Below are 13183 nucleotides of genomic sequence, written 5' to 3'. Positions count from 1 at the left end.
ATTTCAGGTACTTGGGAAGCTGAGGGAGAAAGACCACACGTTCGAGGCCAGTATGGGTAACTTAATGAGACCTTGTCTCAAAATTTAAACATTTTAAGGAGGGGGGTTGGTGGCTGGGGATGTAGCTTAGTTTCAATCCCCAGTACCACACACACAAAATAAACTTATGGAATGCAGCTAAGGCATTGCTTACTGGGAAATGTATAGCTATGATGGCCAACACTAAGAAGACAGATCTCAAGCTGGGCATTGTGGTGCATGCCTGTAATCCCAGCACTCGGGAGGCTGAGGCAGGAGGATCTCTGTGAGTTTGAGGCCAGCCTGGGCTACAAAGTGAGCTTAAGGCCAGCCTGAACTGCATAGTGAAACCCTGCCTCAAAAAGACAAAAAAGAAGAAGGAGCAGGAGGAGAAGAAGAAGAAGAAGGAGGAGAAAAGGATCTCAGATCAATAGCCTAACCTTCACTTTAAGACTTTGGAAAAAAGGCCACTTCTATTCACTATTGCACCAGAGATTCTATCCAGAACAATTGAACAAGAAAACGAAAGAAAAAGCACCCAGACTGGGAAGGAAGAAGTAAAAAACTATATTCCCATATAACATGGATTGTTTATGTAGAAAATTCCAAGGAAGCCACTAAAATCTATTGTAACTAATAAATAGGTTCAGCAAGGTTGCAAGATACAAATCATAAAAAAGTCAAATGTATTGACCAGGCATGGTGGAGCATACCTATAATCCCAGTACTCTAGTAGCTGAGTATCACTGGGAGTTCGAGGCCAGCCTGGGCCAGACTGAGCTACATGGTGAGTTCAAAGCCAGCATGAACTACATAGTGAGACCCTGTCTCAGAAAAGCAAAAATACAGGGGCTGGGGACTTAGCTCAGCAGCACAGCGCCTGCCTGGCAAGCACAAGGTCGTGAGTTCAATTCCTGGTACTGGAACCCCCCCCCCCCTAAAAATACAAAAACAGAAATCAAATGTATTTTATACACTTGCAACCTGCAGCTTTATTTTTTTGGTACGAGATCTTGCATTTGGAAACTCAGGATCCTGCATTTGCCAGGCAGGCGCTTGTGCTGCTGAGCTACATGCTGGGCCCACAATCATCAATTTTAAAACAATTCCAGTTAGGCATGGTCGTGCATGCCTAAAATCCTAGCACTTGGGAGGCTGAGGCAGGAGGATTGCTGCAAGTTCGAGGCTGGCCTGGCCTACATGAGTTCAGTGCCAGCCTGAACTACACATACTCTACAGTTAAAAGAATAAATACTTTTTCAAAAACTCCATAAGATCTAGAGGTAGCTCTCCTGATTTTTCAGGGATGTGCTGATCTCCATTCATGGCATCTCATTATTGGAACTGTGGTTTCTGTTCGCGATAAAGTCACAGCTCCTGCAGCTGTTGTGGCTTGTCCTTTGCATTCATACTGCAATGAGTTAGCAGAACGCACTCCCTAGAGGCCAGCGGAGAACAAACAACGGATCTTTCCCCTTGGAGTTCTAGGACTCAGAGACTGAGAGACTGCTTTGTGCTAAGGTTGTCTCTAGCGCCCTCCTCTGATGGAGGACGTCATTTCCAGCAGCTCAGAAGCTAACCCAGGGCCGGGCCGCATGCCGCGCAAAATGGGGCAAGTTAGGACTTGCGTGGGCCCTTGATGTAAAGACCAAAATAATCGAAGCTGGATTCGTTAGTTATACTGTAATTTTGATTTTCTTCTGATTTTAAGAGAAAATGATACAAGCACCTCTGTGCGTCTAGGGGCTCCCAGCGGGGCGGGGTCAGGGGGCGGACCCGCAGCGCACCGCCCTCCGTCCTCCTCCCTCCTCCCTCCGCCCTCAGCCCTCTGCGCTCGACCCTCCGCCCCCCACCCGGCCGGGCTAGCGCCATGGGCCGCCTCTTCGGGCGAGCCGCGCTGCGGGCTCTGCTCTGCGGGCCGCGCGCCCCGGGCCTGCGCCTGTTTGTGCGGCCCAGCTCGGGTGAGTGGAACCCCGCCAGGGCTGGCGAGCAGCTGCGGCCTTTGTTTGTGCTCATGTGGCAGCGGGAAGGGAAAGTGCGGGTTTAGCTGCCCGGATCTGGGGTAACCAAGGGCCCCCAGGCAGAAAAAAAGCAAAATGGGCGGGCGCAGTGGGCGTATGAGGGTCCCAGTGGACCTGTGGCTTTGGGAGCCTCGTGTCGTCCAAGCAGAGGAAGCCTCTCCGTGCAGCCGCTGTCGCCCGGACATTTGTTCCGGACCAAGCTGGAACATGAGGCCTAAGACCGCCGGGCCCACCTCTGCCTGAGGCCCAGCGCTGACTGCCCAATACAGAATGCTTCCCAGGAGCCAAATATCATGTAAACTGCCTCCTCCAGTGCGTGGACAGGCGGGCCTCAGAGCCCCAGGCTAGACTGGGGTCCCTGTGAGCTGGGTTTTGGGAACAAACAAGCTAGGAGGATTCTTTTCCTGGCCTTCAGGCAGCCTGTTCCCGCACACAAAGGCAGCATTTGCCCGGGAATAAAATGTTTATCGCTCTGGGAGTGCCTGGGGCTGCAGGTGGGTGAAGACACCTCCTGCCCCAGACAGGAGTTCAAGGCTGACTAGGGTTGGGATTGGAGTTCCCACCTGACCTCTCTCAGCTGCCGCGGGATTCTGCATCTTCAGCCCCCTGTGTCTCTGTCCTGCCCACTTGAAGGGAGTGCATTTCCTCTCTCCCAAGTTTGCACCATTCCTTCACCTTGTTTCCAGGGGGTGGCTGGCCTGGGCCTCAGATACTGTCAGCAGTGGAGGACAGAAGCCTGATGCGCCGCGTCAAGTTTACCTCTGGGGAGCATTTCCTGGCTCTCTGGCCTCTGGATTTGTTTTTTTTTTTCTGGTACCAGGAATTGAATTCAGGACCAGGACCTTGTGCTTGCCAGGCAGGCCCTGTACCTCTGAGCTAAATCCCCAGCCCCTGTCCTCTGGATTTCCTCAGATTCTTTCTCAGGGGAAACCAGCTCAGTCTTGGGCAGCTTTGGCTACTGCTTGAAAGAAGCCCATGGGAATAGACTGCTGTGGATGTTCCTGAGTGGCAAGGCCAGAGGGGGCACTAGGTTTGTTCCTTGTAGAGCTCTCCTGCACAAAGGCAGAAGCCTGGTGATGTCGGGCCCCTGGCAGGGGAAGCCAGTCAGGGAGGCATGAGGAAGTAAGGCAGTGGCAGCTCCAGCCCCTTGTCTTTTAAAGGAGGGCCCACATGGACCCAGGAGAGGACCCTGGTGGCAGTGAAGCCAGATGGAGTCCAGCGGCGGCTCGTTGGGACTGTGATCCAGCGCTTTGAGAGGCGAGGCTTCAAACTGGTTGGGATGAAGATGCTGCAGGTATCAGCCCCGGGCCTGTGGTGTGCTGAGGTGACAGGTTCATTCTCAGCCCTTCACATTTCAGCCTGGCGTTGGCAGTTGCAGGGGTGGGGAGGTGTCTGTGCTGTGGTGGGGGTGCCAGTCAGTGCGGGTATTATCTGCAGGGTACTCTGAGGTCGGGACCAGTGGGGAATTCATCTCCAGGGACTTCTCTTCTCCTTCCCCAATGCTACTCAGGCACCTGAGAACATCCTTGCTGAGCACTACCAGGACCTACAAAGGAAGCCCTTCTACCCAGCCCTCATCAGCTATATGAGCTCTGGGCCTGTGGTGGCCATGGTACAGTTTGGTAGAGGCAGTGGGAGGTGGGTGGTGGGTGTGTTCTCCTCTAAGCAAAGGGGAAGGGTCTGGATCGAGCCCAAGGACTCCCAGTGTTTCCCCACCCAACATTTACTCTATGCTGCAGGTCTGGGAGGGATACAATGTGGTCCGTGTCTCAAGAGCGATGATAGGACACACTGACTCCACTGAGGCTGCCCCTGGAACTATCCGGGGAGACTTCAGCATTCACATCAGCAGGTATAGGGGGTCTGACACAATCACTCAGGATCAGTGTTTGGGATGGCTGCTTCAAAGGCACAGTCACAAGATTTAGTTACCTTGCTTGGCTAAAGGTGAAGCCAGAAGGGACATGATACTGGGATGTCACAACCAACACTGGCTAGAACAGTTTTCTCACAACTGTTGTCTCTTTTCAAAGAGATGACACATTCCCTTTGTTTGTTGTGTGTATACTGTGTCATTGTCTTTTATTTGCCAAGCACCTGAGGGTTGGCATGGGGCAGCTCCTGTGGAAAGGAGCTTGAAGTTGGGATATGGGGTAGCCCCTGAGGTTGTGGGTAAGAGGCTGAGGCCAGGCCGGAACACAGTTTTCTAGCTCTCTTAGTCTTTCCCCTTTGCACAGTCATCTGCTTCTCCCCTGGACAGAGGAAGGCCCAGGGTGTACACTCAAGTTTGAACCTTACGTTTGCCACCTCTTACCTGGCACAGGAACATCATCCATGCCAGCGACTCTGTGGAAGGAGCCCGGAGGGAGATCCAGCTGTGGTTCCAGGATAGTGAGCTGGTGAACTGGGCAGACGGTGGCCACCATAGCAGCAGCTGTCCAGCCTGAGGGCTCATGCCACCCTTGTCACTCCATTGTCCACCAAGGAGCAACTACCTCGGTCATCAAGAACTCAAGCCTACATCCTTCCTATCTCTCCTAAACCACTTCCTTGTTCACCTTCTGCCCCACCAGCCCACAGGAGTTTGGGGCCCAACTTTATGTGCCTTTCTGTGTCCTAAGCTAGCACAAAATAGACCACATCCTGTGTCAAAGTGCCACACAACTTTCAGGGCATCTTCAAAGGTGACTTCCCCTGCCCCAAAGAAGAAACATTAAAACTCATTTCTTAGAATGGAAGTGTGCTCATTATGATTTTTGCCATCTCTGAGACAGCAGTGATGGTTTTATGGAAGTTGTAAATTGAAGCTCACTGAATTAAATATGCAAGAGGGAATGGATCCCTCACTTTTGTTGTTTTTTGTTTTTGTGTTTGTTTTTTTTTTGTCTTTTTTGAGACAGGGTCTCCTTATGCAGTTCAGGCTGGCCTTGAACTCACTTTGTAGCCCAGGCTGGTCTTGAACTCGCAACGATCCTCCTGCCTCAGCCTCCCCAGTGCTGGGATTACAGGCATGCGCCACCACGCCCAGCTGGATCCCTCAATTTGGTGAATGTGTGAACTAGGCAAGAGTCCAGGGCCCTGCAGTCTGAAATCTGGGGGAATCAGGGCTGAGCTCCTGACTGATGCTATCCTAGCCCCCACCTATCTGGGCTTGCTGAAGCAGGGTGGCAAGAAGAGATGTGGGAGCTAAGCCCGCCCTAAGACACAGTGGATGGTCCTCTCATCTTCATGGTCTGATGTATACTAAGGAAGGGGGCTCCCTGACATCCAATTATCTTCATGTTGACACGAGGGTCACACTTTATCCTTGGGTCAAGTCACATCTCTGTGGCCTTGATAGCCGACAGATTATGAGGCTGATTTGCCTATCAGCATTTGACATAATGACAGATGTCCTGGTTCTTGATTGGAGTGGCCATGGCGGATGAGGGCTAATGTGCCGGTAACTTTAGGAGCTGGGCCCCGAGCTGGCCACATGAGGGAGCTGCTTTCTTGGCTCAAATCTCTGTTTTCATATTTGCCCACCTAGAAGCATGTCCAGGAGGCAAGGCCTTCTGCACCGAGCCCAGCCTTAGTCCGGTGACGGAGAGTGTCTGTGGGGTGCAGCCAGCTTCAACGGTCGCACGCGATGGCCAGTGCGCGGAACGGACTACTGGAGGGAACATCTCTGACCTTGGCGCTTCACCCTCAACCAGCGCACACAGTGCCACAAAGTGCCTGCGCTGCCGCGCGCAGCCCCGCCCACTTCCAGTCCCAGGAGGCCATGCGTCGTGGTGGGCGGGGCGTCCTGGTTGGAGGCGTGGCCCTCGGGTGGGAGTTCTGGAAAGGTGCGGGGAAAGAGTCCCTGCGGAGGGGCGGGGCTTCAGGAGGAGGGCTGAGGGGCGGTGCTCCCGCGGTGGGCCAGGCCTGCGCTCCTTGCCGATTCCCCTGACTTCTTTCTTCGGCTGCAGCAGATCCGCGAGAATTCCGCCGCCCCTTCCCTCCTCGAGAGTCATGGACCAACTACCGCCCGACGTTGAAGAGGATGACTGTCTCCCTGATTACCGCCACCTCTTCTGCCCGGACCTTCTCCAGTGAGCTCCTAGCGGGGCTACCTGGAGCAGCGGGGGACCGGAGCGGGACGCGGGGCAGGGGGCGGTGGGTTGCCCGCTGCGCGAGGCCGGCAGTGTGGATGGGGTCTTGGGATCCTCACAATGAAGCCTGCTTTTGACTTGCGAGCCTGGGGATCCTTCCAGAGAGGGGAGAGAGAGTGTGGGAGGAAGTTAAATGTTTTGAAAACTGGTCTCAACTTTCTGAGTAGAAAATTTGAAGTTGAAAACCTTTTTTCCGAAGAACTAGGAAATAACCACGGAAGGCCTAGGAATGACAGGCTTTTAAAAAGACGTTTTATTTTCTTACAAAATCGTACTGGTTTGAAGGCCTAGTTCAGGGAGTCAAAGTCTGCCTGAACCCTGACCCCTGCCCTCGTGCGCTCCTGCGGGCCTTCACTTTGCCACCCTCGACATACCTGAATATGTGAACCGATTTAAATAGAAAATTAAGGCGGGCGGCGGACACTTGTAATCCTCGCACTTGGAAAACTGAAGTAGGAGGATGACCACGAGTTTGAGGCCAGCCTGAACTACATAGTAAGACCCTGTCTAAAAGAACACAACCAAAAAACTAGTATTTTGATGTACTCAAATCTCCTCTGTGTTAAAACGGAGTAAATTGTTACAGTACAGTTTTCCTTTTGGCCAATAATGCCTCCCCAAAAATGTGCTGGCCCTGGGCGGGTCCCGCCACACCAGCTACACCACTGCTCCTCTTCTTGAGTCAACGGTGACCTTTTATTTATTTATTTATTTTGGACTGAAAATCAAACTCAGTAACTTGACATTTTTGGAATTTTGGTTTTTTGTTTTTTTTTTTTCTGGTACCGGGAGTGGAACTCACGACCTTGCTCTTGCCAGGCAGGTGCTGTGTCACTGAGCTAAATCGCCAGCCCCCTGGTTTTTTTATTTTTTGTTTTTTTTTTTTCTCATTTTTGGAAATTTGAGACAGGGTTTCACTTTGTAGTTTAGGCTGGCCTTAAACTTGTATAGTCCAAGCTGGCTTTACACTTGTGGCAATCCTCCTGCCTCTGCCTCCCAATTGCTGAGATTACAGGCGTGTGCCACCATGCCCTGCAACAGTGATTTTTGTTTGTTTGTTTTTGAGACAGGGTCTCCATATGCAGTTCAGGGTAGCCTTGAGCTCACTTTGTAGCCCAGGCTGTTCTCAAACTCACAACGATCCTCCTGCCTCAGCCTCCCAAGTGCTGGGATTACAGGTGTGCGCCACCACGCCCCGCACCAGTGACCTTTTATTTTATTTTATTTTTTGGTACTGGCAATGGAACTCAGGACCTTGCATTTGCCAGGCAGGCACTTGTGCCATTGAGCTATATTCCCCGGCAGCAGTGACCTTTTAAAACAACAGTGACCTCTTTTTTTTTTTCTTGGGGCAGGGGTAAAGTGGCCTTTATCACTGGTGGTGGCTCTGGGATCGGGTTCCGGATTGCTGAGATTTTTATGCGGTGAGCAACATTCCACGGCCCTCCCTGCTTCTGTTTCCCCTTACTTGGACCCTGCTGGGAGGTGGGACTCTGGAGTCTTTTAGAAGTCAGTGAAACTGTGGTTCTGTGTTAGGATCTCCTGAGGCCTCAAAAGAGTGGGTGGACAGACTGTTGTGCTGTGTGGAATTCAGTGTCTCATGCGACACAAATTCTGTGGCCTCAGGCATGTGTCAAAAACCATCCCACCCTGTAGAAGCTCAGAGTTAGGATGAGGTAGGGGAAGAAAGGCCCTGCTCCTTTCCCCTAGCCCTTTTCAGGCCAGGAGGTGATTCCCAACAGAAAGAGGCTTTGGGACTCATGATTCCAAGTAGACTCATCTTTGGAGCTGATGGCCTTACGTGTGTTGCTTCTCACCAGAACATAGCCATTCTCCTGTCAGGGTCTTTTTGAGGGTTAAATGGGACATTGTAGCCCTGGTGAATGTAGTTCTGCAGCTATTTGCCCCATTGCTGTCACCGTAAGGCTGAGCTTGGCAGATGGGCAGGGAAACAGCCTGCCTCAGAGTGGACTCTTGTCTTTTCTGGCTCCCCAAGGCGGGGGATTGGAGCATGCAGGGCTGAGCCAGGGGACCCAGCAGGCCCCACACAGATATCTGGCTCACTGTGGCCTCTCTGCCATGTATATGAGGTTTGGGGTAGGTCTGCCTCCTTGTGTGGCAGGGACACCCCATGCCAAAGAGGCCCAGTCCAGAAACTGAGGAGTGGGCAACCATGGCTCCCATCTGAGGCCCCTCAATCTGCTCATCCCTGCTTGGGTCCCTGTGCCTTCTCCAGCCATACTTTAGCCCTTCACATACATCCCTACATAAGAAACCCTTGAGGGAGCTCCTCCACCGTGGAGGAGCCCATCATGTACCTGCTGTTCTCATGCCTGCCATGTGGTTTTGCAGGCATGGCTGCCGAACGGTCATCGTCAGCAGGAGTCTGCCGAGAGTACTGATGGTGAGAGGACCTGAACAGGCAGCTGTGGGGAATCCAAGGCTGAGCTAGGAGTATCCTGAGGCTCAGGGCATGGTAACACCAAAACTTCCTCTCTTCTCAAATATGGAGCCTCAGTGGACAACCTTGGCTTCTTGGAAGTCTCATTATTGGGCTGGTATAGTGGCACATGCCTGTCATTCCAGCTACCCAGGAGGGTGAGGTAGGAAGACTTCAAGTCTGAGGCCAGCCTGGGCAACTTAGCAAAACACTACCTCAAAATAAAAATGAAAAGGGCTGGGGATGTAGAGTGCTCCTGGGTTTGATCCCCAGGACAAGAAAAAAAAAGTCTGATTATTGGATCCTGTGAGGATAATCATGTTGGGAGGTAATTTGGCCCCCACCAAACTCAGGGCTATGAAAATCAAAAGTTAACCTTGCTTCTTCACCTGGAAGGTGTGTCTCACTGATGCCATTGCTGGCCTCAGCTGAGGGTGCCTTTGACCTGCAAGGATGGCCTAGAGCTGGTGAAGAGGCAGGAATCTGGGGCAGGTGGCCTGTGGTAGAGAGAATAGAACATCTTACAAATGACCACTAGGGCTCATGGCCCAGGGAGTAGCCACGTGTTGGCTATATCTTCTCAGTAGAGTACAGTAGCAAACCTGGGTGCCAGTAGAACCTGGACACATTGTCCTCATTGGCTTCTAAAGGTCAATGGTGCAGGGCCAGGGTGCTGGACTACTGCCCACTGTCTTTCTGTCTGGATTCTAGGCTGCTAAGAAGCTGACTGCTGCCACTGGCCAGCGCTGCCTCCCTTTATCCATGGATGTCCGAGCTCCTGCAGCCATCATGGCTGCTGTGGACCAGGCACTGAAGGAGTTTGGCAAAATTGACATCCTCATTAACTGTGAGTTGGTTTTGAGGAAGGCTAGAGGCTTCTGATGGTTGGAGGCCCTAGAGCTCTGGTCCTGGGGCAGGGACAGTGCTAGAGAGCTGAGGTACCTGTGTCAGCTGGGCTGTAGCCCTTCCATGCATCTGAGGCAGGAGCCAGGCTCCCAGTGTCTGTCTTGGCCCATCTCTGCTCTTTCCATATGATCAAACGTATTCTCATGAATGTAACTAAATGCCCTTGGGTCCTCAAATTCTCACTTTAGCTGTGCTTGGTGGCACATGCCTGTAATCTCAGCACTGGGAGGTTGAGGCAAGAAGATTGCAAGTTCAAGCCCAGCCTGGGCAATTTAGTCACTTAGTCCCAAAATAAAAATAAAAAGAGGGATAGAGATGTAGCTCAGTGCAAAGGCCCTGGGTTTACTTCCCAGCACCACCCCCCCAAAAAATAAGAAAAATAATGGGGCTGGAGGATTGCTTAGTGGTAGAATATGGCTCAAAAGTAGAGTACATATCAGACAAGAAAAAAAAAAAGCACAGTCATGGTATTGAGAACCAACTTAATTCAGTATGGCTTCATCTGAATTTGCTAACATTTGCACAGACCTCATTTTCAGAAAGGAATGGCAGCTCACAGCTGTAATCCCAGCACTTGGGAGGTGGAGGCAGGAGAAATGAGAGTTCAAGGCCAGCCTGAGCTACAGAGTCTGAGTCTACCTTGGGCTACATACCAAGAGTCTGTCCTATACAACAAAAAAGACCTGGGCATGGTGACACATGCCTGTAATCCCAGCTCAGGGAGGCTGAGGCAGGAGGATCACTGCGAGCTCTAGGCCAGCCTGTGCTACATAGTGAGTTCAAGGCCAGCCTCCTAAACTACATAGTGAGACCCTGTCTCAAAAAAAACAAACAAAAAAAGAAGAGCCAGAGGTGGTGGCATATACCTGTAATCCCAGGACTCAGGAAGGGAGGATCAGTAGGAATCTGAGGCCAACCTGGGCTACATACAGAGTTCAAGGCCACCCTGCCTAAAGTATATAGCAAGACCCTGTCTCAAAGCAAACAACAACAAAAAGAAACCAGAAAAAAAAAAACAAAAACAAAAACCAAAAAAACCCTGAAAAACAAAGATGACCTTATCCTCTAATTAGGTCACATTCATGTGTTCAGAAGTTTAGGACTTTAACCTGCTTTTGGAGGAGAACAACATCGTGTCTTACTCTGTCATTCAGGAATTTATCCCAGTACCTGATCTATCTTCTTCAGCTTGGATCAGGCGGAGGGTCTCTACACTGTCACTGCTCACAGGGGATTGGCTCTCTTGTGCAGCCTTCCATCAGGACCTCTGGCCACCGAGGGTCCCACCATCCCAGGACTATCTTCTGTCATCTTCTATTCTGTAGGTGCAGCTGGAAACTTCTTGTGCCCTGCCAGTGCACTGTCATTCAACGCCTTCAAGACTGTAGTTGAAATTGACACCATTGGCACCTTCAATGTGTCTCGTGTGCTCTATGAGAAGTTCTTCCAGGTGAGTGTCCTCTGGGTCATGGCCTTCCTACTTCTGCCTGCTCCCTCACCACCCTCTCCTTTTGTGTGTTGCAGGACCATGGAGGAGTGATTGTGAACATCACTGCAACCCTGAGTCTCCGGGGGCAGGTGCTACAGGTGCACGCAGGTTGTGCCAAGGCGGCTGTGGGTATGGTCCCTGTGGTCTGCCTATATGTGGATTCCAGTGGCTCCCTCTGCTGACCATCCTGGAGGCTTCACATGAGCCAGAGTCCACTTGTGGGCAGCAGAGAGGCATGGCCTTGGCCCTGAGCCACCACCACCACCACTGCCACCCCTGCCCCGGACACTAGGAGGCAAAATGGCTTTGCATGTCTCCCCTTCTTCCATGCAGATGCAATGACACGACACTTAGCTGTGGAGTGGGGTCCCCAGAACATCCGTGTCAACAGCCTTGCCCCTGGCCCCATCAGTGGCACAGAGGGGCTCCGGCGACTGGGTAAGGCTCTTGGGGAGCCCAGGCCTGCTGTGCATCTCCAACCCCAGGGGATAGGCCATCCATTGAAGCTTCCAGAACCCTGGCATGGGTTGAAAAGCCATTCTGTGTCCTGTTCTTGCTCAAGTTTTTTTTTTTTTTTTCATGTTCTACTTTGCCTGCTCCACTTTCTTGTTCCACTGTTTCCAGATGTGGTTCAGGGAAAGAGCTAGTTAGGGTAGAAAGTCCCAGGGTCCTGGGGCTGTCTGGGGTCTGAGCCTCCTGCTGCTCTCCAGGTGGCCCCCAGGCCAGGCTGAGCAAAATGGTCCTTGAGAGCCCCCTGCAGAGGATGGGGAACAAGACAGAGATCGCCCACAGTGTGCTCTACCTGGCTAGCCCTCTGGCTTCCTATGTGACGGGGATTGTGCTGGTGGTGGATGGTGGATGCTGGCTGACATTCCCAAATGATATCAAGCAACTGATGAATTTGGAATCTACCTCTGCTAAACTCTAGGTGAGGTGCTTCTCCTGCTTCTTGGAGTCATCTATATCCTTGGATTCTCTCACCCACACTGTACTAGGTTCCCATATCCAGTGGGCACATACACCCCAGCCCGGCTATGCAGGAGATCTAGTGCCTCTAGGTCTTCCCCAATGACCTTGGTCTCTGCCCAAGTTTCTGGCAGGTGTTGGAGGGATACAGCTTTTTGTTTTGATTTGGTGTTTTGTTTTGTTTTTGAGACTGGATCTTGCTTTGTAATTCAAGCTGGCCTTGAACTCACTGTGTAACCAAGGCTGGCCTCAAACTGATAGAGCTCCTCCTGCCTCAGCCTCCTGAGTGCTGGGATTAGAGGTGTGGGCCACCACACCTGGCTGATTGTTTTTTCAAGTGGTTCTCACTATGTATTTCAAGTTGTCCTTAAACTTACTACATAGCCAAGGCTGGCTTCAAATGCAGTAATCCTTTTACCTCAGCCTCCTCAGTGCTGATATTAGAGGCATGTGCCACCATGCCTGGCTGGGATACACTTTTTATACTAAATATTGTATTCATAGTCAGGGAATATTTTTGGAGAACTGCCTCTAACCTCTCCATCCCACACCGTAAGGGCCACTGGCCAAGCTAAGAGCACTGCATCCAGTGATCCCAGCAGTCCAGCTCTTCCTCTGGGGACCAGGCTGTTTGCACATTGCCTGTTGGTCACCCCATTTCCCTAGCAGCAGTGACCAAGCAGTGACTGTAACCTGCCCAAACATATGTAACCACAGATTACAGAATTTTGCCAAAGCCAGGTGTGGTGCCATATGCATGTAATCACAGCACTTGGGAGGCTGAGGCAGGAGGATCACTGTGAGTTGTAGGCCAGCTTGGGCCCTGCAGTGGATTCAAGGCCAGCCTAAACTGCATAGTGAGACTCTGTCTCAAAAAAAAGGAAAAGAAAAAAAATTGCCAGAATATACATTTTTCTTAAAAGATAATCTTTTTACTATAAAAATATTTAGGCATTGGATTTGGCTTTTTTTGTTTGTTTCTTTATTTGTTTTGTTTTTTGTAGGACTGGGGATTGAACCTAGGACCTTCATACTGAGCTACATTCCCAATCCTTTTTTATTTAATTGACCAGGTGGCCTTGAATTTGGCAATCTACCTGCTTTAGCCTCCCAAGGTGCTGGGATTATAGGCACGCAACATCATGACATGGTGGAAATGTTTTTACAAAGAAAAGACAATTAAAAAGAATCACTGTGACCCTATCATTTA

The 13183-nt window shown here is 51.2% G+C and overlaps 2 protein-coding genes across 3 annotated transcripts; both read left to right on the top strand.

Moving 5' to 3' along the window:
* The first annotated feature begins 1807 nt into the window (after positions 1-1807).
* On the top strand, positions 1808-4895 carry Nme4 (NME/NM23 nucleoside diphosphate kinase 4). The gene is made up of 5 exons (XM_005391649.2): positions 1808-1979; positions 3200-3333; positions 3550-3651; positions 3779-3891; positions 4363-4895. The coding sequence occupies exons 1-5, from the start codon at positions 1889-1891 to the stop codon at positions 4484-4486; spliced, it is 564 nt and encodes a 187-aa protein (XP_005391706.1). The 5' UTR covers positions 1808-1888; the 3' UTR covers positions 4487-4895.
* Positions 4896-5910: 1015 nt separating this feature from the next.
* Decr2 (2,4-dienoyl CoA reductase 2, peroxisomal) lies at positions 5911-13183 on the top strand. Of its 2 annotated transcripts, none has more exons than XM_005391648.2 (9): positions 5911-6112; positions 7528-7596; positions 8525-8576; positions 9324-9459; positions 10844-10968; positions 11043-11136; positions 11341-11445; positions 11718-11935; positions 13047-13183. In XM_005391648.2, exons 1-8 carry the CDS (start codon positions 6033-6035, stop codon positions 11933-11935), a joined length of 879 nt encoding a protein of 292 aa, XP_005391705.1. In that variant the 5' UTR covers positions 5911-6032; the 3' UTR covers positions 13047-13183. The 2 variants fall into 2 exon arrangements, with proteins under 2 accessions (XP_005391705.1, XP_005391704.1); XM_005391647.2 differs by lacking the exon at positions 13047-13183 and adding an exon at positions 12978-13017.

The sequence above is a fragment of the Chinchilla lanigera genome, unplaced genomic scaffold (genome assembly GCF_000276665.1).
Source record: "Chinchilla lanigera isolate Chin_1 unplaced genomic scaffold, ChiLan1.0 scaffold00041, whole genome shotgun sequence".
NCBI classification, from domain to species: Eukaryota; Metazoa; Chordata; class Mammalia; order Rodentia; family Chinchillidae; genus Chinchilla; species Chinchilla lanigera.
The sequence above is the reverse complement of the archived record's forward strand: the minus strand, read 5'-3'. Positions and strand labels throughout refer to the sequence as shown.

Excerpts from the sequence above, each read along its gene's own strand:
- Nme4 (XM_005391649.2), top strand. The coding sequence starts at position 1,889 with ATGGGCCGCCTCTTCGGGCGAGCCGCGCTGCGGGCTCTGCTCTGCGGG. Across the intron at positions 1,980-3,199 it reads GTTTGTGCGGCCCAGCTCGG|GAGGGCCCACATGGACCCAG; the intron begins GTGAGTGGAACC and ends TGTCTTTTAAAG. Across the intron at positions 3,652-3,778 it reads CTGGGCCTGTGGTGGCCATG|GTCTGGGAGGGATACAATGT; the intron begins GTACAGTTTGGT and ends TCTATGCTGCAG.
- Decr2 (XM_005391648.2), top strand. The coding sequence starts at position 6,033 with ATGGACCAACTACCGCCCGACGTTGAAGAGGATGACTGTCTCCCTGAT. Across the intron at positions 11,137-11,340 it reads TTGTGCCAAGGCGGCTGTGG|ATGCAATGACACGACACTTA; the intron begins GTATGGTCCCTG and ends TCTTCCATGCAG. Across the intron at positions 11,446-11,717 it reads AGAGGGGCTCCGGCGACTGG|GTGGCCCCCAGGCCAGGCTG; the intron begins GTAAGGCTCTTG and ends GCTGCTCTCCAG.